This window comes from Ctenopharyngodon idella, chromosome 24 (assembly GCF_019924925.1).
Source record: "Ctenopharyngodon idella isolate HZGC_01 chromosome 24, HZGC01, whole genome shotgun sequence".
Lineage (NCBI taxonomy): Eukaryota > Metazoa > Chordata > Actinopteri > Cypriniformes > Xenocyprididae > Ctenopharyngodon > Ctenopharyngodon idella.
In genome coordinates, this window is record NC_067243.1 from 15,103,482 (window position 1) to 15,130,448 (window position 26,967).

The following is a 26,967-nucleotide window of genomic DNA, read 5'->3' on the forward strand; positions in this document are numbered from 1 at the left end:
TCTTTATCGTTGTAATTCTCTTTAAAAGCGCGTGCTGTCGCTCCTGTCTCCCAATGCGAAATTACGAATCTTACCACTGAAAAGGCTTATATTATGAATATTAATTAGGACATGCTGACGTTGCTTGGTAACCTTCCTGGAGCGTCCAGTTATGCAACCTCATTAATATTGACCATTATCATAGTAGCGTTCGTTAATTCGCCAGCGGACTGGCTTTCAGCAAATCACGTCTCGCCACCTAATTAATATTCATAAGCCAACCCTTCGCCGTAGTAGAATTCGCGTAGCAGAAGACGCATGCGCACTATTCACTGGGCTGTCTGAAGAAGTGCGTTTCCTTTTCAAGGGCCTGTGTGTAGAAGACAGCTGTAGTCCCTGGGTGTGCTGCGCTTCCGTAACGCTTAAAAACGGTTCGCTTCAGGCGGCTTGCCATTTACCGACTTCCTTGGTCAGTAATACGCCGCAACAGTTGTGTTTTCTTGGCTGAAGCGTTTGTTTTTGTAACGATACACGCGCTGTGTTTTTATAATTGAAACGCATACAACCGCCGCTGTCTTAACGGTTTTGGGGGGTAACGTTATATTTGTATGCACAGACGAGCCGAACATCTTTTGTCTGCTCTGCATTGATGTTAGAGGAAAGCTCTCTGGAAGATCTGTTTTTGCTGAATGTGTGAATGACCACGTCTGTATCTTCTGTTGATACATTCTGGTTGGTTTGACCCACACATGGACTAAGTGGACAAAACATCTCTAACTTTAAGGCATTTGGACACCGAGGGCTGATCATCTAGGGAACACATAGGTAATGTTTTGTATTTTATTATGCCAATCAATATTATAGCTTGGTCTTACCACCTTTCTGCTTTCCGTTTTTCTGCATGTCTAAGAATGGGCGCATTGTGTTTGTGAATCTGAATGCGATGGGTCTGTTTCACAGCTGTCTAAATAAGAGCCACTTGAGGCTGCTGCACGAGACAAAACGTGTCTTTGAAGGACCATCGTGTTTATTTAATCATCTTAAATAAATCATGTGTGTAATAAAGCCTAGTTTGGTAGCCAGAATGCATCGGGTGCAGGATGGCATAATGGACTAATCCCAGTTTGAGATGCATTGTCTCCTTTCCAGTCCTGATTGGACCAGCAGTGCTGTTCCCCATCAGCATCATTCTGGGGTTGTTATGTTGTCATGGTTCCCCTTGAATGTTTAATAACAACATCTGAATGTGGGTCTGGGCTGTAAATAATTGAACTGGGGTTTTGGTTGAGGACACTCATATTTTTGAGCTGTTATGGGACGCCATTTGTAACCAAAGCTAGTGTGTTTACGTGATATTTTAAAAGAGAAAAAAATTCCCATGCTAAAAGGGCAGTTATTCAAATCATAGCAGAAAGGCTTCAGTGTGTTTTCGCCTTCATTAATATTAATGAGATGGGTTTAGAAAGGTTGAAATCCAAAGGTCACTTCCTCCCTCTAAAGTGCAGATTTTAAAGGAACAGTTCCCTAAAATAAAAATTATGAGTCATGATTTTTTTTTTTTACTTTAATTTCTCTTTGTTTATTTGTTTTATTATTATTATTATTATTATTATTATTATTTAAAAAAAAAAAAAAAAAAAAAGAATATTCAGGCCATGTTTGTTTCTCCCATAATGGAAGTGAATGTGTCAAATGTGTCAGACTGCCTGTGTCAAATTTATGACTAAGTGTCAATATTGCAAACATCCAGTCCGCAATATTCAAGTGGTCACTGTTGAAGCTCTGAAATGGGCACGAAAAATGTTTTTTGTACTACTAAAAAAAAATGGTGTTGATGCCATTGACGCCAAAGTGGTATTGGTAGTTGTCTTTTTACCAGGGTTATTACAGTTCACTGAAACTAAAACCATAAAATCATTTCAGTACTTGAAATGAAATAAAATAAACATTAACTGAAATAAAATATATTATCTAGTTGCCAAGGCAAAAATTTGATTTTCGTTTAGGTTAACTTGGATGTACTAAAATATTAATTATTTTAGTACATCCAAGTTAACCTAAACGAAAATCAAATTTGAAATAAATAAATAAATAAAAATCAAACTGAAATAAAAATTAATAAAACTATATAGATTTTTTTTTTTTTTTTTTTTAAGGACGAAAAACTTGACAAGAACATTCAACAAAATTGCTAAAAATTTAAATAAAATAAAAATGGAAAATATAAAATACAGTTAAATTAAACTAAAACCATAAAAACATTTCAGTATTTGAAATGAAATAAAATAAACATTAACTGAAATAAAATATATTTATAAAAAAAAAATAGGATAGAAAAACTTGACAGGAACGCACAACAAAATTATTAAAAAATTAACTAAAATAAAAATTAGAAAATATAAAAACAAAAACTAATACAAAATATTAATAAACTATAATAGTGCTTACTAACGGTGATGTTATTTGATCTGAAAGCTGCAGAGGATGGGAAGATTTTCAGTAAATGATGACTTAGATTTCAGTATGATCCTCCCATAAAAAATCAAAAGGCTTGAGATATAGTGCTGAAGTCATATGGACTATTTTTACGGTATTTAAAAAAAAAAAAAAAAAAATTCCCTTTTGCGTTCCACAGAACAAAGTCATACAGGTTTGGAACGACATGAGGTTTGAATAAATGACAGAATTTTTTTTTTGATCGAACTTTTGTTCAGACAGCCGATCTAGAATGTCGCTCATCATATGTCTATCTTTGTATATTTTAAACTGTTTCTGCCCTCATTAGTTCATTCTTCTGTGCTTAAAATTGCATCAGATGTCCTTGTTGTTGCACAGATTCCTGTTAAAAGCATAGCCCCTTCTTTGAAGAGCATCAAAACAGCACTTCCTGTTTAGTTCCTTTTAATTCACACCTGCAAGTCCTCCTCAGTCAGGCTTCACTGCATCTTGAATTATCTGTCAGAGTTAATATCTTTCTGTATATCTGAACATACTCGGCTCTGCCATTTTCAATGGGGTTTCCCCTGCTGCGCTTTTCACTTGCACAGAAAGGCATTTTGTGGGTGTACTGCTCGAGAACATTGCTTTTCTGCACGTTTTGTCAACAGCAGTCGCGCTATTTCCTTATTCTAATATACTGCTCGGTTCAAAGTCAGCACTTCCTGGCATGTGATACTGATGTCGCTCATTACTGTCCTGAACTGTCAAATTTCTTTGCAGGGGACGGACACTGCCCAGTTGCAAAACTGACTATAAATGTAGTCAATTTGACTCTTCTGTTAGAGGAACCAACCTAAATTGAAGTCATTATAGTTGTGTTTGGTTGTAGAGCTCCCTACTGTCACAGTGGCTTGTCGGTAGATGACAGAGCAGTGTAATTAAGCATCAAAGTGAGCTGTAGGAGCAGCTCTGCCCAGAGGGGACAGAGTTTGCAGGGTCAAGCTGGTGAGAGACGATCCCTGCCATGACGCTGGCTGGTGTGGATCTTAAAAAGCCTTGTGGTAACAGAACAGAAGGAAAAAACTGGGAGTAATTATGAAGGCTAATGATATACGCCCAGCGTGACCCTCATTTACTGGGGTTGTTTTTTGCCTTGACATATTTGCCTTTTTGTATTAATCTCCAAACTTATGTATTTTATGAGGGGACGATTTCATATAAATTCGTACAAAAATGTACAATTAAAAAAAGCATGAAGGTCCACCTCTAAACCTAAGCAGATCGTACAAAAACATACAAATAAGATGTACCAAAACTTACGAATTGCCATTAGAGTGTGCTGTAATCTCACTTTTCCTAGTTCATATTTTAAAGTTTGTTTAAAAAATAAAATTAATATTTATATATTTTAGGTATAATTTGGACTTTTTTTAACGTAAAGCAAAATTCATATTCTATAATATTTAATATTTCACCAATATTTCACACTGCGTTTCTCTGAGGACTTCATAGGAACCCTTTGTCTTGGTGATGAAATATGAAGAGCCTCCCATAACATCTCAGTGTCAGTGTTACTCTCTAATCAGATGTGAAAGTGATGATTATTACTAAAATAACATGTACTTGAATATGTAATTATGAGGGCAGAGGGTCAGTGGCTCTAGCTCCGGGCCAACCAGCCCCTTCCCCGTGCATGTTCCTGGTTATTGCAATTATTAAGCATAAATGGTTAATATATGTAACATGGGCTCTAATATGAAGTATCAATACAACTAAAATTCAATCCTTTTTTAAATTTAGAAGATGAGTCGATAGCATGGTTGTGTGCATGTGTGCTCAGTTTGGTCTTGTCAGCTTCTAAAAAAATATAACGAAACGATTGTGTCATCAGATGATGTGCTGAATATCGTTGGGGGGGAAGGGGGGTGTGGTGAGCAGAATACCTGAGGTCAGAATCTCTCAACCTGTTGAATCTTGCCCGAGTGCACTGATAGTAAAAGTTAAGAAATTCACATTCCATAATGCTGCTTTTCTTTATCTTCTCACACACATTCAGCAGTACAATAACAAATGGCTTTACAAAAAAGTACTAAGGTGGTGTAGGTTACTGTGGATATGCACTAGAGATGCACCGATGATATTTATCGGCCTGTTTTTGATCAGTCGGTATAGCGGCTATAGCATAAAAAAGGTCAATATAACAAACCAGTGGTTGGTTATTTAACTGTGTGAAGGCACTGAGTTGTATAATGTCTGTTGCATAATCCAACGTTTTTCTATAGGTAAAATAATTACTATATCACTATACGATTACTATAACTCTTTAAATATTTAAGCTTAAGAAGACACAAAAGAGAACTCGATTCTACTCACTGTGTGAGATGTTTTATGTGCACGCACATCCAAAGCGCACGTCTGGAAAGCCGCGTTTTAAACGGCGTGCAAATACTGAATTGAGTTCTCTTTCACTCCTTCTAATTCACATAAAATTATATCAAAATGCCCGTCTTGGCGAGTATCCTTGTAAACATCATCGGTTATGTCTTAAATGAACGTAATCAGTTGAGAAATAAAACGCTTGTGTACCAGTATATTGGATCCGTGCAGCTCTTAAAGTGACAGCAGTATAAATAATAAATAAATAATAAACCTGCTGCGCTGCTGTCCGTTTTAATGTTAAACAAACAACAAAAGACAAAAAAAAAAAAATCACTCACTACTCTTTACTAAATAACTTTTGTAACTTTTAATAAGGATTAATGCATATTTCATTTATACATATGACATATTTCTCTACCTGAAAACTACTGTTAGACCTACCTGAAAAGCACTGTTTATTTTATATGCATCTTTGTTGTGTTGTATTTATGTTGGTCTGTTGAATGTTAAATGGATCCAATCCATGTTCAGTAGAAATTATTTTATGATGCAGTAATAAACTAGCTAATATACCTTAATGCATGCATTTTTAAACTTTGCTAAATTAAAACATGATCAAAACACTATTTCAGATAAGAGAGCAAGTGACAAATAATGGTATCGGAATCGGCCAATAGTTGCTTGTTAAAATCTGTATTGTATCAGCCAAAAAAAAAGTCTTATCAGTGCATTCCTAATATATATTATGATAATCATATTTATATTGAATTATTTTCATATCATTATTATGGTACTGTAATAATAAAATAAAAATGTTGATATCAGGATTATTGGTTGAACGATATAACACCTCTCTTGTTTATTTTTCCTGTCTATTTAACCTATCTGTGCTAGTACTGTACTGTAACTGTCCTATATCCATATCATAACTACAGACTAAAGCCTTTTGTTAAACAAAGTCTTTCTGAAGAACCTTGAAGAATGCATGAATGCATAAAGGCGAATGTACGCAAATGAATCCTTGATATTGAGCATTTCCCTCTGAAATTTTCATGGGTACACAGTACACACCCTGACACATTAGCACTTCATAACGAATCTAAAATTAGAGCGCATATCTCAGCGGCCCTCCTGAAACACACTGACTGTACTCATTAAATTAACATGCTGAAAGATGCCCCATTTGTGGTTGAAAGGGAGAATCGAAGAGCATCCAAATGTTTGAGTAAGGTCGTACGCTGACCTATAGTAGTAATTGTACATGGTTGTAAGTGATCTGATGTTTTGTAAGAGGATGTGAAGTAGATGGATTTAAGGGATGAAAGGCTGTGAGGCTGGAATCCGCTCTATCTCCGGGCACATCACGTCTCTGTTCTCTCTCATTGAAGCTGGTTTCCTGGTTCCTCGTGTAGCCTGGAGGCAACTGTCATGCCTCTCCTATTGAGTCTCACTACTGGTCTCACATGTGCTTTACTTTGAACATGACAGAATAAATCACAGTCACTGTGTTTTGAGCAACATTCAAAGGCATTTGGCTTTAATAGCCTAAAGGCTTATTTTCAGAGCTGAGCCACGAAGAAGAACAGAACAATCATAAAAAATTTGGAAATATGAGGGGAAAAGTTGGCCTGGAAAAGTCAGCAATGTATAGTCATATGTATATTCACTATAGACTTTTCCAACAATCTGAATAACTAAAAAAACAATGGAAAATTAAAGGGTTAGCTCACCAAAACTGAAATTTCTGTCATTGATTACTCACCCTCATGTCATTCCACACCCGTAAGACCTTCAGAACACAAATTAAGATATTTTTGATGAAATCCTTGAGCTTTCTGGCCTCCGATAGACTGCAATGTAATCACCACTTTCAAGGCCCAGAAAGGTAGTAAAGACACAGTTAAAATAGTTCATGTGACTACAGTGGTTCAACCTTAATGTTATGAAGCGACGAGAATACTTTTTGTGCACAAAAAACCAAACAAAAATAACGACTTTATTCAATGAAAGACATCGTTAAAACAGTCCATGTGACTACAGTGGTTCAACCTTAATGTTATGAAGCGACGAGAATAAAAACAGAACAAAAATAACGACTTTATTCAACAATTTCTTCTGTTCTGTGTCAGTCTGACACTGTTGATGTTGTAAACACAGTGCAGTGCTTCCGGGTTCTACGTCAGAACGCTGACTCGGTATTGGCCAGCTCCTGCATCAGCATCACACGCATATGTCGTGCCACTCACGTGAACAGCGTCGGCCAATAATGAGCCGCTTTCGGATGTAGAACCCGGAAGCGCTGCACTGCGCTCACTACGTAAACAGCGTAGGAGACTGACATGGGAGAGAAGAAATTGTTGAATAAAATCGCTATTTTTGTTCTGTTTTCATGCACAAAAAGTATCCTCGTCGCTTTATAACATTAAGGTTGAACCATATGTAGTCACATGGACTATTTTAACGATGTCTTTACTACCTTTCTGGGCCTTGAAAGTGGTAATTGTGTTGCAGTCTATCGGAGGCCAGAAAGCTCTCGGATTTCATCAAAAATATCTTAATTTGTGTTCTGAAGATGTTTGGAACGACATGAGAGTGACAGAATTTTCAGTTTTGGGTGAACTAACCCTAATTGGTGTAGAATTTTGGTTTGTCATAGTCTTGTTCAAGTCACTTAACACCTTTTATCAGATGCTTATGTAAGATTTTTAAGGATACTTGTGTTGCCCTTAAAAAGTCCATTAGACCAAGCCTAGATAGAACTGGGTTGAAGTGTTCACTTCTGGCATACAAAGATGCTTTTGTCGAAGTCTATGAATAAAAGGAATGGCTTTGGTTCTACATCATACCCTCTGGAAACTTCCGCAGTTCCCGTCATCTTTGAGCCACCAGAGTTGCCTGGATTCAGTGGCAGTGAGCTGCCTGCTGGCCTCCAAATGTCTGCTACAAGTTTTTAGATACTCAAGGAATGAAAAGTTCTCTTGTGCAAGGCGTAGCCCTGCCGATGCAGTCCCTAAACAATGATATCATTTGTAACAAGGGATTTGCCAAGGCACACCCCGAAATTGTTGCTGATCACAGAAAAGTCTCATTGATTTTGATTGGTGAATGCATTCCTCTTTTAATGTCAGCTTCTTGTTTACTAGATGAGCCATTTTTGTGGTTGGATATTGTTTAGAATTGGCAGTATCCTGCTTTTTTGATGTGGCACACATTTTATCTGTCTGTGTGCATCGCCTTTAGGTGTTTTCACATGATTGCATCATTCTCTTCCTGCCATTTAAGGTTGTTTAGGGTGAATGTGAACTCAACAACACCATCTGGACGATTTCCACAGCTTAGTGTCAGTGCGGCAGTCAAATTATTTAATGCAAGCCGGAGAGATCTGTCACTTCACATTCTTTCACAGGGTTAGCAATATCATTTATATTTATCTTTATATTTCTAGATGGTTGCTAGGGTGTTGTTAGGGTCTTCTGGGATCATCCATCAGGCAAAATTATGATTTCAGGTACATAACTGCATAACTCAGCCTGAAATCATAATTTTGCCTGACACCATGTCCTCCTAACCAGACACGATGCGATAAGATTCCAGGGACAAACAATTTGTCTGTCCACACCAGACGCGACGCAACTATGAGAAGCCAATCAAAAATCACAGCCAATCAGAAGATCGCATGGGCGGGCTATTATAACATTTTAACATGATTAAAAATACATACTGAGTTCCTGAAACAATCTTTGTCATAGAATACACTTGTCTGTTTACAATGAGTTGACAGTTTGAACGTTCTTGTTTCCTTTCATTTATTTTGAAGATCTGGTAAATTGTCCGTTGTTGCTTTCAGTTTGGCTATAAAAGACACAAAATGATATTCAAACTCAAATTAGACACTTTTAACATTAAATAAAGCACATAAACAGGTTAGGAGACGGTGTGATGGATGATCCCAGAAGACCCTAACAACACCCTAGCAACCATATCTAGAAATATAAAGATAAATATGATATGCTAATCCTGTGAAAGAATGTGAAGTGACAGATTACTTGAGGTTAAAGGGGTTGTTCAAATGTCTCAAAAAAAGTACATCTGATAGTAATAGTGATGCATGCCTTAGTAAACAACACTAATAAAATGTTTTAAGTACAGGTAGCTTCAAGTGTCATAATGAGAATGTGATATTAATAGCTTGTTGCTTTACTTGGCAAGTGTGGTACAGAGAGGCGGTTAGTAATATTGAAACAAAATGTCTTCCTGCTATTTATTGCACACAACTTGTGGCATTGTTTTATTGCACGGTTCAGTGCATTGGTGCATTTCCCCCCCACTTTTTTTTTTTTTTTTCTTAAGATGCATTAGTGCATTTTTTTCCCACCTTTTTGTTTTGTTTTGTTTTTTCCTTAATGCATTGGTTCATTTTTTTTTTTTTTTCCTTTCTTCCTTTTTTTTGTTTTGTTTTGTTTTTGTTGTTTTTTGTGTTTTTGTTTTTTCTTAAAAGGCTTGGTGCATTTTCCCCCCATCTTTTTGTTTTGTTTGTTTTGTTTTCGTTTGCTTTTTGTTTGCTTTTTGTTTGTTTTTGTAGTGTTTTGTTAAAAACTTAATGCATTGGTGCATTTTTTTTTTTTTCCCCTCCTTTTTTTATTTATTTATTTTTTTTATTTTTAGTTTAGTTCTGTTTTTGTTCTTTCTTAAAATGCATTGGTGCATTTTCCTCACCTTTTTGTTTTGTTTTTTGTTTGTTAGTTTGTTTTTGTAGTGTTTTTGTTTTTTTTCTTAAAATACTCCATGTCCTTCATCAAGGGGTTCTTGGCCCGAAAAAAGTTGAAGACCCCTGATCTAAGACACGATTAAAACAATTTTTTCCTGCTCTGAAAAATGAGTGCTTTAAAGGATTAGTTCACCCAAAAATTAAAATAATGTTATTAATTACTCACCCTCATGTCGTTCTACACCCGTAAGACCTTCGTTCATCTTCGAAACACAAATTAAGATATTTTTGATGAAGTCCGATGGCTCAGTGAGGCCTCTATTGTCAGCAATGTCACTGATCCTCTCAAGATCCAGAAAGGTACTCAAAACATATTTAAAACAGTTCATGTGAGTTCAGTGGTTCTACCTTAATATTATAAAGCGAGAAAATAATGACTTTTCAACAATATCTAGTGATGGCCGATTTCAAAACACTGCTTCGAAGCTTTACAAATCTTTTGTTTTGAATCAGTGATTCGGATTGCTTATCAAACTGCCCAACTGCTGAAATCACGTGACTTTGGCGCTCTGAACAACTGATTTGAAACAAACGATTCGTAAAGCTTCAAAGCAGTGTTTTGAAATCGGCCATCATGATATTGTTGAAAAGTCATTATTTTTTTTATTTTTTTGGTGCACAAAAAGTATTCTCGTCGCTTTATAATATTAAGGTAGAACCACTGTAGTCACATGAACTGTTTTAAATATGTTTTGAGTACCTTTCTGGATCTTGAGAAGTTCGGTGACATTGCTGGCAATAGAGGCCTCACAGAGCCATCAGATTACATCAAAAATATTTTAATTTGTGTTTCGAAGATGAACGAAGGTCTTAAGGGTGTGGAACAACATGAGGATGAGTAATTAATGACAGAATTTTCATTTTTGGGTAAACTGACCCTTTAATTGTACCAGTACTCAGGCATTTTGAAAAATAACCATAAAGACAAAAACGGACTTATTTGAAATGGCAAAGCCACTACAAAGACAATCAGTTTCCTCCCTTTACATAATTCATGTTATTCCTGTTAGTGGCAAGTATAAAATTAGGTAGTCAGAGCAGCAGGGGAAGACTCTGTTTTTAAAAGGAAGTGTGTTATATCCTCACTGTAAGGGCTTCTGTGGATTGCGCCGCTGTTGGCGCCCCTTTTACCGTCTGCTGCTCTAGCCAGCACCCTTCAACCCGTAGTGCTCATCACCCAGCAATGCCTTTGTGCCAATACAGGAAGACAGTTTTAGTCTCGGCAGCTCAGACAGGAAGTGACTTCATGTCGTGGGGTTTGCTGCAGCTTTTATGCCAGAGCTACTTTGCATTGAACAGAGTGGCAGTCAGTGTTGGTTGACATATTAATGAGGTCAAGGCGCTCAGTGTCATATCATATCTAGTTCACAAGCGTACCGCATGCACTGCGCTTCTTGTGAAAATGAGGTGGGAGGATTGAACCAGTGTGAATTTACTGTTACACACAAAGAATGATAGGAAACAGTAGCATGTAACTGCCAGCAGTATCAAAACAAACTTGCACTATCTTAATGCCTTTAAAGTAGTGGTTGTCAACTGGTTTGGCCATGGGACCCACATTTTCCCATTTTTAGAAATGTGAACCTGCTAATTTGTTTCTCAAAAATGGTTAACACACACACACTTGACTTAACATACACATAATTGTAAGAATATATGGTATGATCCACATTCATCAAAAACAGAAAATATGAATACGGACATTTCAGTTACCATGGTACAATAATTAATGGTAATTTTTGGTGACTTACTAATTGACAACTTGACTATGACTTTCTATGCTTTGAAATTTCATTGATATACAGTGCGCGTCTCCGCATTTGCGTGCGCAATTGAGAGACTTTTTGAAAATAATGTTGGAATAATGACACCAATTTACAGACTGACAGAAGATACTGAATCAGGCAACGTGTTTTTCTGAGGCACGTTTTACTTAAAATGCATCTAACAGAAGAGTCAACAGCTTTCACGCGCATCTTTCAAAATAAAAGTCTCGAATGAGAAAAACATTTTGAAGCCGTTTCTGTTATGGCTGTTGTTGTTTCTTTGACTACACACTCCGCAACCCACTCAAAATGGTCTTGTGATCCACTTATTGGGTTTATTACTTTCTTAATTTACTTTTTTTAACCATTCCAGAGGACCGATGGATAAAATGAAGGCCCTTTTTTTTCTTTTTTTTTTTTTCTTGTTGAATATGCTGTTTCGCTCAGAAATACATCACATTACAGAAGTAAAACAGGTTTCGAATGCCGTTTCGTCTTGACTTTTAAAGGTTTTTTCCTGTTTTAGAGTAGATAACTGGTTAGATTTCCGCCTCCAACCAACTGTTAAGTTGTTCACTTCTGATGTAGAGCAGAAATACTTCAGGTACATTTGGTTTCTGATTCCAGGTGCAGTTTATTTCCCATGAGAAATCGTCCCTAACTGCCAGCTAATTTGTTCCCATGAGAGTTATATATGTGGATTGCAGGCTAGCATGTGTCATTTGTTTTAAGTTCAAGTTCAGTTTAGAAGTTTCTTCTCCCTACAACACTTTTTATAGTGGAAAAAGAGCAATAATAACTTTGCGATTCATGTTTCCCGTCACCATGAAAGTGAAAAGTTTTTTTTTTTTTTTTTTAACTTCTCATTTCTGTTTTCTGGTGTTCTCAATTCTCAAGCTATTGTGTGAGTTAATTTTTAATATCTTTTTATTTGTGGAAGAGCAGTTCTTCATTTAAACTCATGTTAACGTGAAGATAACCTAGTCTAGCAGATCTTTGAGTAAATGGTCTAATCCACATTGTGGGCTAGAAGAATCTGATTGAAAAGCTATAGTTGATTTATTTTTGGAAGCAGCTTTATCTGAAATAGGCTACAACACAATAATTTAAATTAGTTTTAAATTTAATTTCACATTTCACATACCAGCAACGGTCTCCAAAAGTGGATGTACAGAATAAATCGGGAAAATAGCAGAAAGTGTAAAAGTAACGCTTGAACAGGCTTTTTGCAAGCCTGCTTGCTGCTCAGCCCTTCTTCCTGTCTGAGGCATCGGAAAATCTACAGCCGCCACTTCCCCTTTGAAAGTGTGTGTGTGTGTGCTTGAACTGTATTTGCTGCTAAACTGTGTTTGCTGATATGCTTGGTAGGTCTAATTTTGAGTCATTGTTTAAATTTGAGTAAATTTTCTCAATGTCTGTCTTACTAAAAACAGCATTTTAGGAATTAGCATTGAAGTGCATTGATGTCAACTGTATGTTTAGTGTTTATTTCATTGTTTGGAAATAGCATTGTGTTCTTCTTTAATTCCAATAATGCATAAATGTGCTTTCTCACCAGGTTTTTGGCCAGTTCTGGCTGCAGCTGTATGCCCCAGGCTCAGCTCTGATGTTACCGGCTGAAACGGGTTGACTGTGAGAGGACGATTTCCCTCGGCTATGTCTACCATTGAGGTAATGCAGACCTTAAAATGTCACCATCAGGATATAATGGGTTTTATTTTGCTTTAGTTTGGACATCAAGGGCTTGTTTTGATATTTTTCGCTTCATTTTTATTATTATTTTTACTAGACAATCTGGCCTCCGGGCACTGAGTGTGTGGCCAGGTACAACTTCCCTGGAACGGCAGACCAGGACTTGCCTATGTGCAAAGGAGATGTTCTTACTATAATTGGAGTAACTAAGGTAAAATTCTGAAAAGGAATTTTAGAATAACATATATTTAAAATTAAAATTTGTCATCATTTACTCACCCTCATCTTGTTCCAAATCTGTATGACTTTATTTCTTGTTCAGAACACAGATATTTTGAAAGACAATGTCTCCGTAGGGATGCACGATATATCTGCCATCATAATGGTATCGGCCGATCTATGTTCATTTTTAATATTATCATTATCGACCCGTTAAGAAAATTAGGCCGATATAATAAAGCTGATAAATAATGGATTATTTCCTCCAGCTGAGACACTTCAGATGATCATTGTTCGCCATGATGGTTTTGAATTGCTTAAAATATATTTGGAATCACTTCAAAAAGGAAAATACAGTTAAGTGCAGCATGTGCAATGTCATATAGGCTACATAAAAGTATTATGAGAACACTACTAAAAAAAAAAATGTTGTGATTTTTTTTTTTTTTTTTTGTGTGTGTGTGCCTGTGTTTTAGCACATTGTTAGCAGAAGAGTGCTTTTACAAGTTACACCTTCATGACCAGCACAGTCAAGTTTGCTTGTTATGTTTATTTTGTGTGTATGTGTTTATATATATCTATCTATATCTGATTTATGATTTGGACTGTCATATACATAACATTATAATGAGAACACTATTGTAATAAAGGCCATGTTCACACAGCAGCAGAATATGGTTGCCTGTATTTTTGAGTCCTTAATACGGTTACGTTTACATACAGTACGGTTATTTACAGGAATTATAACCGAATTCACACCCGTACATCTTCAGGACTCACAGCCGCATTCTCGGAAAATTTGCGCTGTGTGAACAGAACCGGACTGGACAACTAGTTGTGAATTCTTTGGGTTTAGTTGCCGTGTTTCCACGCGTTGTTTTGTGCATCCACAACAGGAGTTACAAATTCTGACTAGCACGTAACTTAGTTGAAGTTAATTTTTTGCATTTGTGTCGAGTTAATTAACCCGCTAGCATAGTGCTCCAGTTTGCCGGTGATTATCTTGAGCTTCAGCGCACGCTGCTCAAACAGCAATGCACAACATTAGTAACTATGATTGGGGTTGTCATATACATAAACTTTGGGTTTAGATGCCGTGTTTCAGCGCGAAGAACGCATCCACAACAGGAGTTTTATAGATTCTGACTTCTTAACTTACTTCAAGTTCACTTTTTTGCAAGCAGTTAAAGTCAGTGAGGTCCAGTGTTTTTTGTTGTTTTTTTCTTTTGACCCCATTAACTTTGAAAGATGAAACATTCTTCAAAATATCTTCTTTTTTTTTGTTTATGTTCCACTTAAAAACAAATGTCCAAAACAATTAGGAAAGTTTTGCCAACTATGTGTGTTTTAAAGGAATACTTAACATAAAATGAGAAGTTCAGCAGAATATTCATGCTATTCTTGCCATACAATGAAACTGAATATGAACCAGTGGCTTCCAAGGTCCCAAAATGACATAAAAATATCATAACTGTGCCATACGATAGCTTTGTGTGAGGAACAAACTGAAATCTGAGTCAGTATTTGCCAAAATTCATTTTCACTGTATTGAAAAGTGCAGTGCGAACATTCTGCTAAATATCTCTTTTTGTGTTCCACGTAAGAAGTGACGTCATACGAGTTTGGAAAAGCATTAAAGGGTTAGTTATCCCAAAAATATGCATTTTTTTAATCATTTACTCACCCTCATATTGTTCCAAACCTGTAGTTTCTTTCTTCTATTGAACACAAAAGATAATGTTTTAAAGAATGCTGGTAACCAGACAGTTGACGGTAGCCATTGATTTCCATAGTGTTTTTTTCATACTATGGAAGTCAATGGCTGCATTCAACTGTTTGATTACCAACATTCCTTAAAATATCTTCTTTTGTGTTCAACAGAAGAAAGAAACTCATACAGGTAAATGATGACCGAATGTTTATGTTTGGATGAACCCTTTAAGGTGAAATATAAATGAACTTTTCATTTTTGGGTCACTCTTCATTTAAAATTAGTTTGTTGGTGCTTCATTCCAGGATCCAAACTGGTACAAAGCAAAAAATTCAGCAGGACGAGAGGGTACCATACCAGCAAACTACGTTCAGAAGAGAGAAGGAGTGAAATCTGGCGGTAAACTGAGCCTTATGCCGTAAGTACAAAGTTCATTTGCATTGTTTTTTTCGTTTGTTTGTTTTGTTTTTTTATGAGATGGTTTTATCATCACTGATCCTCACTTGATATACGATAACAGAGGGTGTTTGTGTGGGTTTCGTGCATACAAACATTAGCATGCTATACTTAGCATGTATCACTGATATCATGACAGATCACCTACTATATCTGTAATTATACACAAATGTCTTCCTGCTTTCCGGTCCACCACAATAACCCAAGGACTCATTTGAATCAGCCAGCTGTTTAAAACAGAAGGAGAAATCAGAAAGTTACACAAATAGCACCACTCAGGCCAATGGAAAAAGTCCATCTCTTGGCATCTGATATGCAAAAGCCAGAGACATACATCGTGATTAAAGTTCGGTTGTAAGAGAGCATGTGATATTCTTCAATTACTGGCTGCTTTGAGAGAGAACAATGGATATAATTACGTAGACATCTCAATTATATTTAGCATAAGACAAACTTGCTTGCTGCATCAGTTGAAGCTTAAACCCTGATGTATAGGATCTGGATGGAAGGATGTATAGGATCTGTGACGGTAGCGGTTTTTTTCTTCTTCTTCTTCTTCTTCTTCTTCTTCTTCTTTTGTCTAGTCTTTGGTAAGTGCACAGCTTTGGTTTATTTTCGATGGTGTGTATGTGTGGGTAATTGGGAGATACAGATTGGATGTTTGTCATGCCAGAGAAGCCACAGAAGGGCCAGGCAAGGCCAGCGCTGCTTTTGGAAGCCTGTAATTTAGCTTCCTTTTCTCAGTCCTGTGCACAATATTATGTATCTGAATCAGTGTTTCTTACTGAATTCTCTCCATAGTTGGTCGTAAGTACATGTGAAACAAAACAATACTATTCTTTGTGACACGTTTTAGTGTAAAATACCATTACAGCAACACTATTTTGGTGATTCAAAGTGTTAACTCACAAGTTCATAAGTTATTTTTGACCGATTCATTAAAAGAACCGGCTCATAAGAGTCATTCTTTTGCGAATTGGACTACATTCATTCATTTAGACTTTCAAACAAGGAACATTGCAAGCAATTGGTCATAATTTCATAATTTTTTAATTATTTCTCATATTATTCAGTTCATACTACATTTTATACTAAACAAAATGCTATTTTTGTATTCTTTTTTTCTACGTAAAATACCATTTATTACAACATCTTTCTTTTTTCTGGTACTGCTTCATTGAAAAAATTCAAAGCGTTTGACTGATTCGAAACAATAACTTGTGTGTTCATGAGTCTTTTTGACAGAGGCAATTAATTCGACTCTTACTCATAAGAGTCGATTGTTTGTGAATTGGAATACTGCAATTCAGTTCATACTGCAAATATATATATATATATATATATGTGTGTATATATATATATATATATATGTTTTTCTATATTTCTGTGATGTATTTTAGTGTTTTTAAAGTAAAATATCATTACAACATTTTTATTTATTTTTTTGTGTGTGATTCAAAGTGTAATTCTCAAGTTCATGAGTCTTTTGAACGGTTCATTAACAGAACCAACTCAGTCATTCTTTTGTGAATCATATTACATTTATTTATTTAACAAATGCTTTTATTCAAAGCAACTTTCAAATGAGGAACATCACAAACAATTGGTCATAATTTCAAATAATAACATTTTTTTTTATTTCACAGTACACATAAGCTGCGTCTGAAATTGCGTACTGTTGAGTAGGTACTACATTTGAATTTAAATTTACTTCACGACTGTTGGAAAAGTACGTTCTATATAGTATGAATGTGTGTAGTATGAATGAATTCGGACGTACTACATCCGCTATGTTGTTACTGTCACATTACCTACCAGCGTCAATTACGTCCCTTCAGCTTCATTAACAAATCCTCTCCCATGGCCTCATGGGATAGTAAAGTGTCCAGCGTATGCGCACTTCAGAATCTCGCTGGAAGTAGTAAGTCATCCGGGTACTCACGTACTATATAGTAGAGTAGAGAAGTATTCGATTTCGGACGCAGCATTGTTCTCTGCAAACTAACAACTGAAATAAAATAGAATTTATTTTAAACAAAACAATATTGGGTTTTTCCTTGTTTCTTTTAACAAACCTTGTTTTTAATATATATTTTTCCTCAATATAGAACTGCTTTTAATCATTTTAAAGCTTTACAAAACAGTAACTTGTGGGTTCATGAATCTTTTTGACCAATTCATTAAAAGAACTGCTTCACAAGTCATTTGTTTGTGAATCAGAATACAATGATCACATTGTATATTTGTTTTTATCTCGTATTAATCAATTTATACTGCATGTTCACAACTAAAGTCAAACATAATTTATATTAAACAAAATACTTTTTTTTTTTTTTTTTTTTTTAACAGTAAAATACTATTTAATACAACAAAGCTCTTTTTTTTTAATATATGTTTTTAACAGATTTCATATTTCAAAGTGCAAGACTGATTCAAAACAATAACTTCATGGATCTTTTTGAATGATCCATTAAAAGAACCGACTCAAATATGTAATTGTGTATACTTTTAGTGCTTAGACTTTATAAACTTCATAAACTGACTGAAAAGAAAAACAATTCCTCTTCATCAGACAACACAAAATATACATTAATGTCACTTCTCAATGATGCACATAACAAACACATGTCCTTTATCTGTGGTCACTCAGATGGTTCCATGGAAAGATTACACGCGAGCAGGCCGAGAGACTGCTCTTCCCCCCAGAGACGGGCCTCTTCCTGGTGCGCGAGAGCACTAACTACCCCGGCGACTACACCCTGTGTGTTAGCTGCGATGGCAAGGTGGAGCATTACCGCATCATCTACCACAACGGCAAACTGTCCATCGATGAGGAGGAGTACTTTGAAAACCTCATGCAGCTCATGGAGGTGAGAGTTACTGGCTTATGGTTTGGTTTATGGGTTATGACTTGGTTAAAGCTTAAGATTAGCCTAAAAAGAGTTGTATCAAAGAGTTTAGATATATAAACCCAATGCACTCATATTACTATGAATGGGTGAAAGTGCAACGGGCAATATGGCGGAATAAGTCTTCTAAATAAAAGAATCAATGGCCAATTCCACGCGCTTAGAACTGCACATGCGCATTGGCAAAACCAGCCTAAAAAATGCTGTTTTGCGTCATGATTTGAGCATTTAGAAAACAAAATTGAGTTGAGAAATTATATTGAGCAAATGCTCTCCACACATAGTATACGTTCATCAAATACTTTTGCTTCAAATCCGCTAAATCCCAGCGTCAGCCCATTCAGAAATATCAGTTCGTTGGCAGAAACCGCTAAACGCCACTTTCCTTTGTCAACAAAAGCCTCTAACTCTAGCCTCTAACTAAGCCTCTAATTCAAGATGAATAACCGTGTGCGTGTGAGCCGGCTTTCAATTGCCGAGCTGCAAGTTTTTATCATGGTTTGTCCAACATTACAGTGGCAAAGACAGGATTATGCATGTAGCAAGTAAACACAACAGTGTTGCTTTTGCTATATATATATATATTCAGCACAACACATTCCAGAGTTAGCCCAGTGGGTTATGAAACCATCAAGCTTCTTCCTGTGCATCCTCTCACCGCCTCTGTCAACATTTTCAAATTGATCGCCACACACAAAGCCAAAAATAGCCCTAACAGGAAGTCAGTCCACATCAGACGCACTGGCCACACAGATGAAGCAAGCATTTACGACAGACTCCAGGAAATAATTTTGTACACGCACACCTTGTACTTTGAGGTCAAAGGTTTAGTCCAGGCTGTGTTAAAGGAAGTGACAGTGCTAAACAAGAGCTGTGAAATGAGTGTTTTAATGGAAAGGTTATTCTTGATGCATGTCACGCCAACTCACTGAATGTCCCTCACAAAAAAAGCTCAACAAAGTAACACTATGGTACAGTGATGGTATCATCAGATGTAATGCCATGGTACTTTGATATATTAATCATACCATAGTAATTTCTTGATCAATTACTACTCATAAACAATTGTATTTACAAACAAATACACATACATGTAATATATATATATATATATATATATATATATATATATATATATATATATTATATTTCTTAAATATATACATGTATATGTATGCGTTTATAAATACAAAGTAAATATACATAGTACACACTCATATATTATGTAAACACAAAGTTTTATTCTGGATTAATCGTTAAACAGCCCTAATTATTTTATTCTATTATATTTATTATTCTATTATACTATACTTTACCATTCCATTCCATACCATATAAAAAAGATTTTTAAAAAATCAGATAATATTTTAGCAAGTTGCTTTAGTACAAACACAACATAAAAACCAATTGTACAATTTTGTAAGCAATTATGTTTGTAATTTAATTTTGCTGTCTTCACAGTATCAGTGGATTTTCATACATGAGAATATACCAGCTACCTTTATATTTTAGGAAGGGGACCCTAACGTGGGCATCATCATATTTGGATGCCAGCTTTTTACAAGTACAAGCTTGTTATTGGTGGTTGCCAGAGTGTTGCTGTGTGATTGCTAAGATGTTCTGAGTGGTGTAAGTGTTTCTATGCATCTCATAGGATGTTTGAGGTGGTTGCTTACTTGCACTAGTCAAAAGAAAAAAAAGTTGTGAGAATTTTGTTCCTATCATCCGTTTGCTTTAAAAAGCAATTGCACAGCTCTTCTCAAACAAGCTTCATCATTTGCGGTAACATTCAAAGCCTTAGCAAGCAACGCTAATGAAAAGAGAGCCTTAAAAAGGGCTGATTTACATAGATGTAAGATGTAAATGACTGTAATTTGTATAATTTTACATATCTTTTTTTTTATTCCACTGGTCATTGGCTTTATTAGGGTTCGTCTGTGTGATTAACCAGTGATCCGTTCTCGGTTAAGTGTTGATAATGGTTCTGCTCTGGTTATTTTAGATTGGGGTCTGGGTGGCTTTAGTGGTCAGAGGCACTATGGGTTCCTCAAGTCTTTCCTCACCCTTTCTATTACAGAATTCCACACATTCTTTAGTGTAATTTTGGCTACAGTTACTCTCTCTTTCTCCCACCCTTATAGCCTCAGCTGAACAGTTGTGCTCTTTCCAATGAAGTGGACGAGTCTTAAACAGTCTACAATAAGGCTTTATGTTCATAGTGATTAGACTACCACAGAAGATAGTCCTCCCACTATCCACTCAATAACATTCCTCGGAAAACCAGTGGAGATATAGGAAATAAAAGCCACAAACTGATACTGTCCACTGTTGTTTATCTATTAGTGTTTGTTGTCGCTCATTTGGCTTCACATTACAGCTTTGGGCTGTCTGTAATGGTTCATTATGACAAGTTAACTTTTATTAAATTAATACTTTTATTCAGAAAGGATGCGTTAAATTGTTTAAAAGTGACAGTAAAACATTTATAATGTTGAAAAAGATATCCATTTCACATAAATGCTGTTCTTTTGAACCTTCTATTAAGCACAGTATCCTGAAAAAAAAAAAAAAAAAAAACCTGTATCACAGTTTTCACAAAAATATTAAGCAGCACAACTGTTTTCAACACTGATAATAATACGAAATGTTTCTTGACCAGCATAGTAGCATGATTTCTGAAGGATTAATTAAAACAGTAAATAGTTATTTTTATATATCCAAGAATTGCTGAACTGTTTGTTACAGTCTAGTCATGCAAATGTGTTGTTATTTTGAGCGCGTGTATGAGAACGGCGCGCCCGCGCGCATGCACGCTCCAGTTCCTGGAACAGTTGATAACGAGGAAGTGACAAAGAGGAAACGAGCGCAGGTTCCAGATCATTTCAGCAGCTCAATCGATGCCTTTTTATTCATGTAACAATATTATCTCGTCGTCTGGCCACACGATTATAGCGTCCAGACATATGGAATCACAAACACGTTTTTCAACACTGAAATGATAAGAATGTTGTCGCCTGTGTGGACTTGTCCCTCTCAGGAGAGGAAACGCGAACTCAATAGAGCATACATATACAAGAGCGCACTCTGCTGGCGATCAAAGTTTACTGCGGTGCATGTGCTTATTGGAAGAAAGCACAAAATATTCATAAAGCGTCCATTTAAACAGCACATTCGAGGCTCATTTGACTTTTTCAGCTGTATATAATGTGCATTTATTTGCATATTGTTTTGCATAATTCAGTGAAATGTTCATTTGTTTGAATTTAATGTAGCATAGTATTAGGTATTATCAGCTGATATGAATATTTTATTATACTGCCATGGTACTTTTTTTGTAAATGAGCTTAAATTGTTTTGTGTGTGTGTGTGTGTGTGTGTGTGTGTGTGTGTGTGTGTGTGTTAACAGCACTACACTAAAGATGCAGATGGACTCTGTACCAGACTTATCAAACCTAAACTCATGGAGGGGACTGTGGCGGCCCAGGATGAGTTCTCTAGAAGTAAGAGACTTCTTGACTGTATTCACGCAGGCATTTAAATTGCTGCATGACTTCAAAGTTTGTTTTATAAAAGGCATTTTTTTTATAAGTTCATAATTCTTCCTTCACCACAGGTGGCTGGGCTCTGAATAGAAAAGAACTGAAGCTTAACCAGACTATTGGAAAGGGAGAGTTTGGAGGTACGAATGTGCTAATGGGATGCTTTTTTGTGATTTGAAACCACATTTAGATCAGTGGATCTAAGTTAATTTGGTTCAGGTATCAATTTTGGTTAATAAACTGAGAATTTTTTTTTGCAGGTTTGTGTAATATTCTGAGTTTGCATTTCACTGTTTTTGTTCATTTTGAGGAATACTAAAAACTTTTATTTAAGTGTGATGAGTAAATCCCTGCTCACATTTAGTCTAGAACTACAATAACCATTTTGTTCACACAGCGCACTCAACACCTCTACACTTACTCACGATTTCCCTCAAAATGGGGACAGGAGAGCTGTCAGTCAATAAATGGGAAAACAAAGTAACTTAAGTTACTTATCTGAAAAAGTAACTCAAATTTTGTTGTAAATTTAAGTTACTTTACTAGTTACTTGAAAAAAGTAATCTGATTACGTACAGTCAAACCAAAATTTATTCAGACACCTTGAACATTTCATTCATTAATACAGTTTATTCACTATAGTTTTAAAAAATGGTAATAAAATATAACAAGATCTCAGAGTTAAACTGTGTCAGAAAAAAATAATCTTAGATAACACAAAACATGGTCAGATCAAAGTGTCTGAATAATTTTTGGTTCCAAATTTTACTGGTAGTCCACTGTATGAAGAATTTTTGGGTATAATATGTCACAGTTTACTTTATTTTGCTATCCTCACTTACATAAATGAACTATAGTGTCCTGCACCCACTAGTACAAATATATAAAAAATGTCTGAATAATTTTTGGTTTGACTGTAACTCAAGTTACTTGTAATGCGTTACCCCCAACACTGCTAATAAAAATTAACACAAATATATTAACAGTACCATGAACTACACAGGTAGTTAATAATTCATCCAGCCTTAGAAAAATATGCTCTTTTTGATTTTTAGATGTGATGGTTGGAGACTACAGAGGCAAGAAAGTAGCGGTGAAATGTATCAAAAATGACGCAACAGCGCAGGCCTTCGTTGCAGAGGCTTCGGTCATGACGTATGTCCCCCCGATTGACCAATCGGAATCAAATATTCCAGAGAATAAAACATAAGGCTTTGTATATTTAGATATATTTAAACATCAATATTCATATTGACTGTTACAGGCAATTACGGCATAATAACTTGGTACAGCTACTGGGGGTGATTGTGGAAGAGAAGGGCAGCCTCTTCATTGTCACTGAGTACATGGCCAAGGTCAGTGAATCCAACCTGTTACATACATTTAATCTTGTTTAGGCATATAAAAGTATATTTTGAGATATGATGCTCTTAAAACATTATTTTGTTGTCTTAATTTCTTTCTTCAGGGTAGTCTAGTGGACTATCTGCGCTCCAGAGGACGTACTGTTATTGGTGGAGATCGTTTGATCAATTTCTCAATGTGAGTTTCTTTTGTTTTTGGCACTAATCTAACTTTGTCTCGTAATTAATTATAATGTTAAGAAAGTATATAATTATAATATAACATTTTCAAAATGTTTTCTTTTATTTTTCTTGTTGATTAATTTTTTAGGGATGTCTGCAAGGCGATGGAGTATCTCGAGGCCAATAACTTCGTGCACAGGGATCTGGCGGCTCGTAATGTTCTAGTGTCAGAAGACAACATAGCAAAAGTCAGCGACTTTGGCCTCACCAAGGAAGCGTCATCTACTCAAGATACAGCCAAACTCCCGGTTAAGTGGACTTCACCTGAGGCCTTACGAGAGAAGGTGTGTTGTCTGCTTTTGTTTTAATATGTTTAAATGGAGACATACAAGAGGTGCATTTAAAAACATATTCTTATCTTTTTATTTTCTACCTTTCTGCCTGAAACAGAAGTTTTCCACTAAGTCAGATGTATGGAGCTATGGCATCTTACTGTGGGAGATCTATTCCTTTGGTCGGGTACCATATCCACGAATTGTAAGTCACTTCAAACCAGAAACATGACAAATAAAAAAAGTATATTTGTTTTTTTTTTTTTTTACATTGTATTAATTTATTATTATAGTTTTATTAATAATATAATTTAAAATAAAATAACTAAAATAAATAGGATTTTATAATTAATATGTCACTTCAAAGCAGAAACATGACCAATAAAAATACAATTGTAGTTTTTTTTTTATATAAATAAATAAAATTATTATTATTATTGATCTAATTTACATTAATACTACTAAAATTAATAGGATATTATAATCAATACATTTTTAATCTTAATTATAATTCACCTCAAAGCAAAAACATGATTAATAAAAAAGTATGTTTGTTGTTTTTTATATTGTATTAATTTATTATTATTATTATTATTATTATTATTATAGTTTTATTAATAATCTAATTTAAATGAAAATAACTAAAATAAATAGGATATTATAATCAATATGTCACTTCAAAGCAAAAACATGACCAATAAAATAATACAAATGCAGTTTTTTGAATACTATAATTAGAATACTCTATTAGTATTATAATAATATGTAATAATAATAATAATCTAATTTAAAATAAGTACTTAAATGGGATATAAAAATCAATACATAATTGGCCACTTCAAAGCAAAAACATGAACAATAAAGTACATTTGTGATCATTTTTATATAACATTAAAAAAAAAATATATATATATATATATATATATATATTATAATTAATTATTTTTTTAGATACCATTATTATAAGAATACTATTTGTATTATATCAATATATAAAAAACAGAAACATGACCAATAAAAAATATAGTTGTGATCATTTTTATTTTGCTTATTTGATATTTATTATTATTATTATTATTATTATTATTAGTTTTACTATTCATAATTTATTTCAATTAAAATAATCTAAAAAAAAATGTGGTTATAATAAATTTTTAATCTAAATGTAAATATTTTTTTATATTCTAGATATTATTAATGATATCATAATTTTGTAATGCTATTAATATATTAATTTAATATTTTAAATATATCAAATATATTTTAGTGTGTTGCAAGACTTTTGCACATACCACATTATCTCTGATTCTTTGAATTGTAGTGTCCAGACAAATTCTCCCAGTAGAGGACACTGTTGTCTACTTAAGCACATTCTTCCTAAGTCACGATGTCCTTCGTCCTGTCTTCTTACAGCCTCTGAAGGAAGTTGTCCCACGTGTAGAGAAGGGTTATAAGATGGACGCCCCCGACGGCTGCCCGGCAGTGGTGTATGACATCATGAAGCAGTGCTGGACTCTGGACGCTGTGGTGCGGCCCAGCTTCAGAGAACTGAGAGAGAAACTTCAAGATATCATAACCAATGAGCTGTACCGATAAAAGACAAAAACTAAAGGAAAAACACAAGAGGAAGTCCTCCATGGGACCATTCTCATACAATCTGACCAAAATCTACTCTTAAAGCCGTGGACTTGAAAACTTCAGCAGAATTTTCTTTTGCAAGCGCATCCTTGTTTTTTCTTTGCATTGTTTTCATGGCTTGGTTTTCTTCATTTTGGGGAGGCTGGCCTTCTCTACACCAACTCACCTCTTTTTGATTCACAAGATCTTCAGCCTCCTCTGATATGTCCTCATACGCTCCTTCATTACGGACTTTTGATTATGATATAGTACTTTCTGCCAAAAAAAAAAAAAAAAAGAAAAGAAAGAAAAATCAGCTTTACTACTAATTCTGCCCATAAAACAACAACAACAAAACAAAAAATATAATGAGAAATGACATTCGGCACCTATAAGGCAGGTTTTCTGCAATATCTTAGACCCAAGAACAATAATTGGCACTTAGGGAAACCGTATGTTCATCCCAAACTGTTTTCATTTCCAGTAGCCAATGAAATACATGAGAGAATCTTTCTTCCATTTCACAGTGCCTTCACGCCAGAAGCCTGTCTCGCCCCAGAGCTTGTTTTTTATTTTATTTTTTTAAATATGGTGTACAAGTGCTATGATTTCCTGTTGTCTTTCTCATCTTTCCAAACATGTGTCAGTCTGAGCCTCAACCAGAAATGATGAATATAAACATTGTAGGCCTTTTAAAAGAGATGTGGCTTGGGTGGAAGCTGAAATGGGATAGTTCACCCAAAAATGAAAATGTGGTAATCATTTACTCACCCTCAAGTTGTTTTAAACCTTTATGAGTTTATTTTTTCTGTTGAACACAAAAGAAGATATTTTGAAAAATGTTTCTGGTCCCCATTGACACTTTTTCATCCTATGGAAGTCAATTGGGATCAAGATATCTTCTTTTGTGTTCAACAGAAGAAAGAAACTCAAACAGGTTTAGAACAACTTGAGGGTGAGTAAATGATGACGGCATTTTAATTTTGGGGTGAACTATCCCTTTAATCCAAAATAAAAAATATATATATAAAAAGACAGAGAAATTATACAAAAAAAAAAAACACACAAATACAGATTTGTGAAATATTTGTTATATATTATATGCTGATTTTGCAGTGCTTTTTTTTTTTTTTTTTTTTTTTGCTGCCATATTTCAGTTAAAATCATTCCACCTGAACAGTTTGATAAAAACAAAAGATAAATGACAAAAAAATAAAAGGCTGCCAAACAGATTCGAATGTGTGATTATGTGCTTTTAAATGTGACCAAACATTTTAAAGGTCAGTCAAAGAAACTGTAAACGCACCCAGAGAGGAAACACGTCATATATAAATATACAAACTGCTGTCCGTTTAGCAGTGACCCAAACAGTCGTGACACATGACAGATTTTCACCATAAGGTTTTGACACACGTATGTGAAGCAGTAATAATAATAATACCAATGCCCTGCAGATGCGCACGACGTACATGACGTCTTAAAAATCACATCACATGCACCTCCACCAGAATGTGATAGGATTGTTCTCTAGTCTATCTATAGGATGCTGTATTTCTGCTCAGCGCATGTTTCTCGTCAGCAACATGATATCAAGGTGAGTAAGATTCATGAGCGTGCAGCTAGAATGAAACCTAA

The 26,967-nt window shown here is 35.1% G+C and overlaps 2 protein-coding genes across 3 annotated transcripts in view; one reads left to right on the plus strand and one right to left on the minus strand.

Moving 5' to 3' along the window:
- Positions 1-26,967, minus strand: part of kxd1 (KxDL motif containing 1) — a 50,527-nt gene that overhangs the window by 15,901 nt on the left and 7,659 nt on the right. The window lies entirely within an intron of this gene.
- On the plus strand, positions 327-26,564 carry csk (C-terminal Src kinase). Of its 2 annotated transcripts, none has more exons than XM_051883356.1 (13): positions 327-804; positions 12,890-13,002; positions 13,121-13,234; positions 15,259-15,371; positions 18,060-18,279; positions 21,725-21,818; positions 21,932-21,997; positions 22,913-23,012; positions 23,122-23,212; positions 23,326-23,399; positions 23,532-23,727; positions 23,834-23,920; positions 25,129-26,564. In XM_051883356.1, the coding sequence occupies exons 2-13, from the start codon at positions 12,988-12,990 to the stop codon at positions 25,309-25,311; spliced, it is 1,353 nt and encodes a 450-aa protein (XP_051739316.1). In that variant the 5' UTR covers positions 327-804; positions 12,890-12,987; the 3' UTR covers positions 25,312-26,564. The 2 variants fall into 2 exon arrangements, with proteins under 2 accessions (XP_051739316.1, XP_051739317.1); XM_051883357.1 differs by lacking the exon at positions 327-804 and adding an exon at positions 12,642-12,695.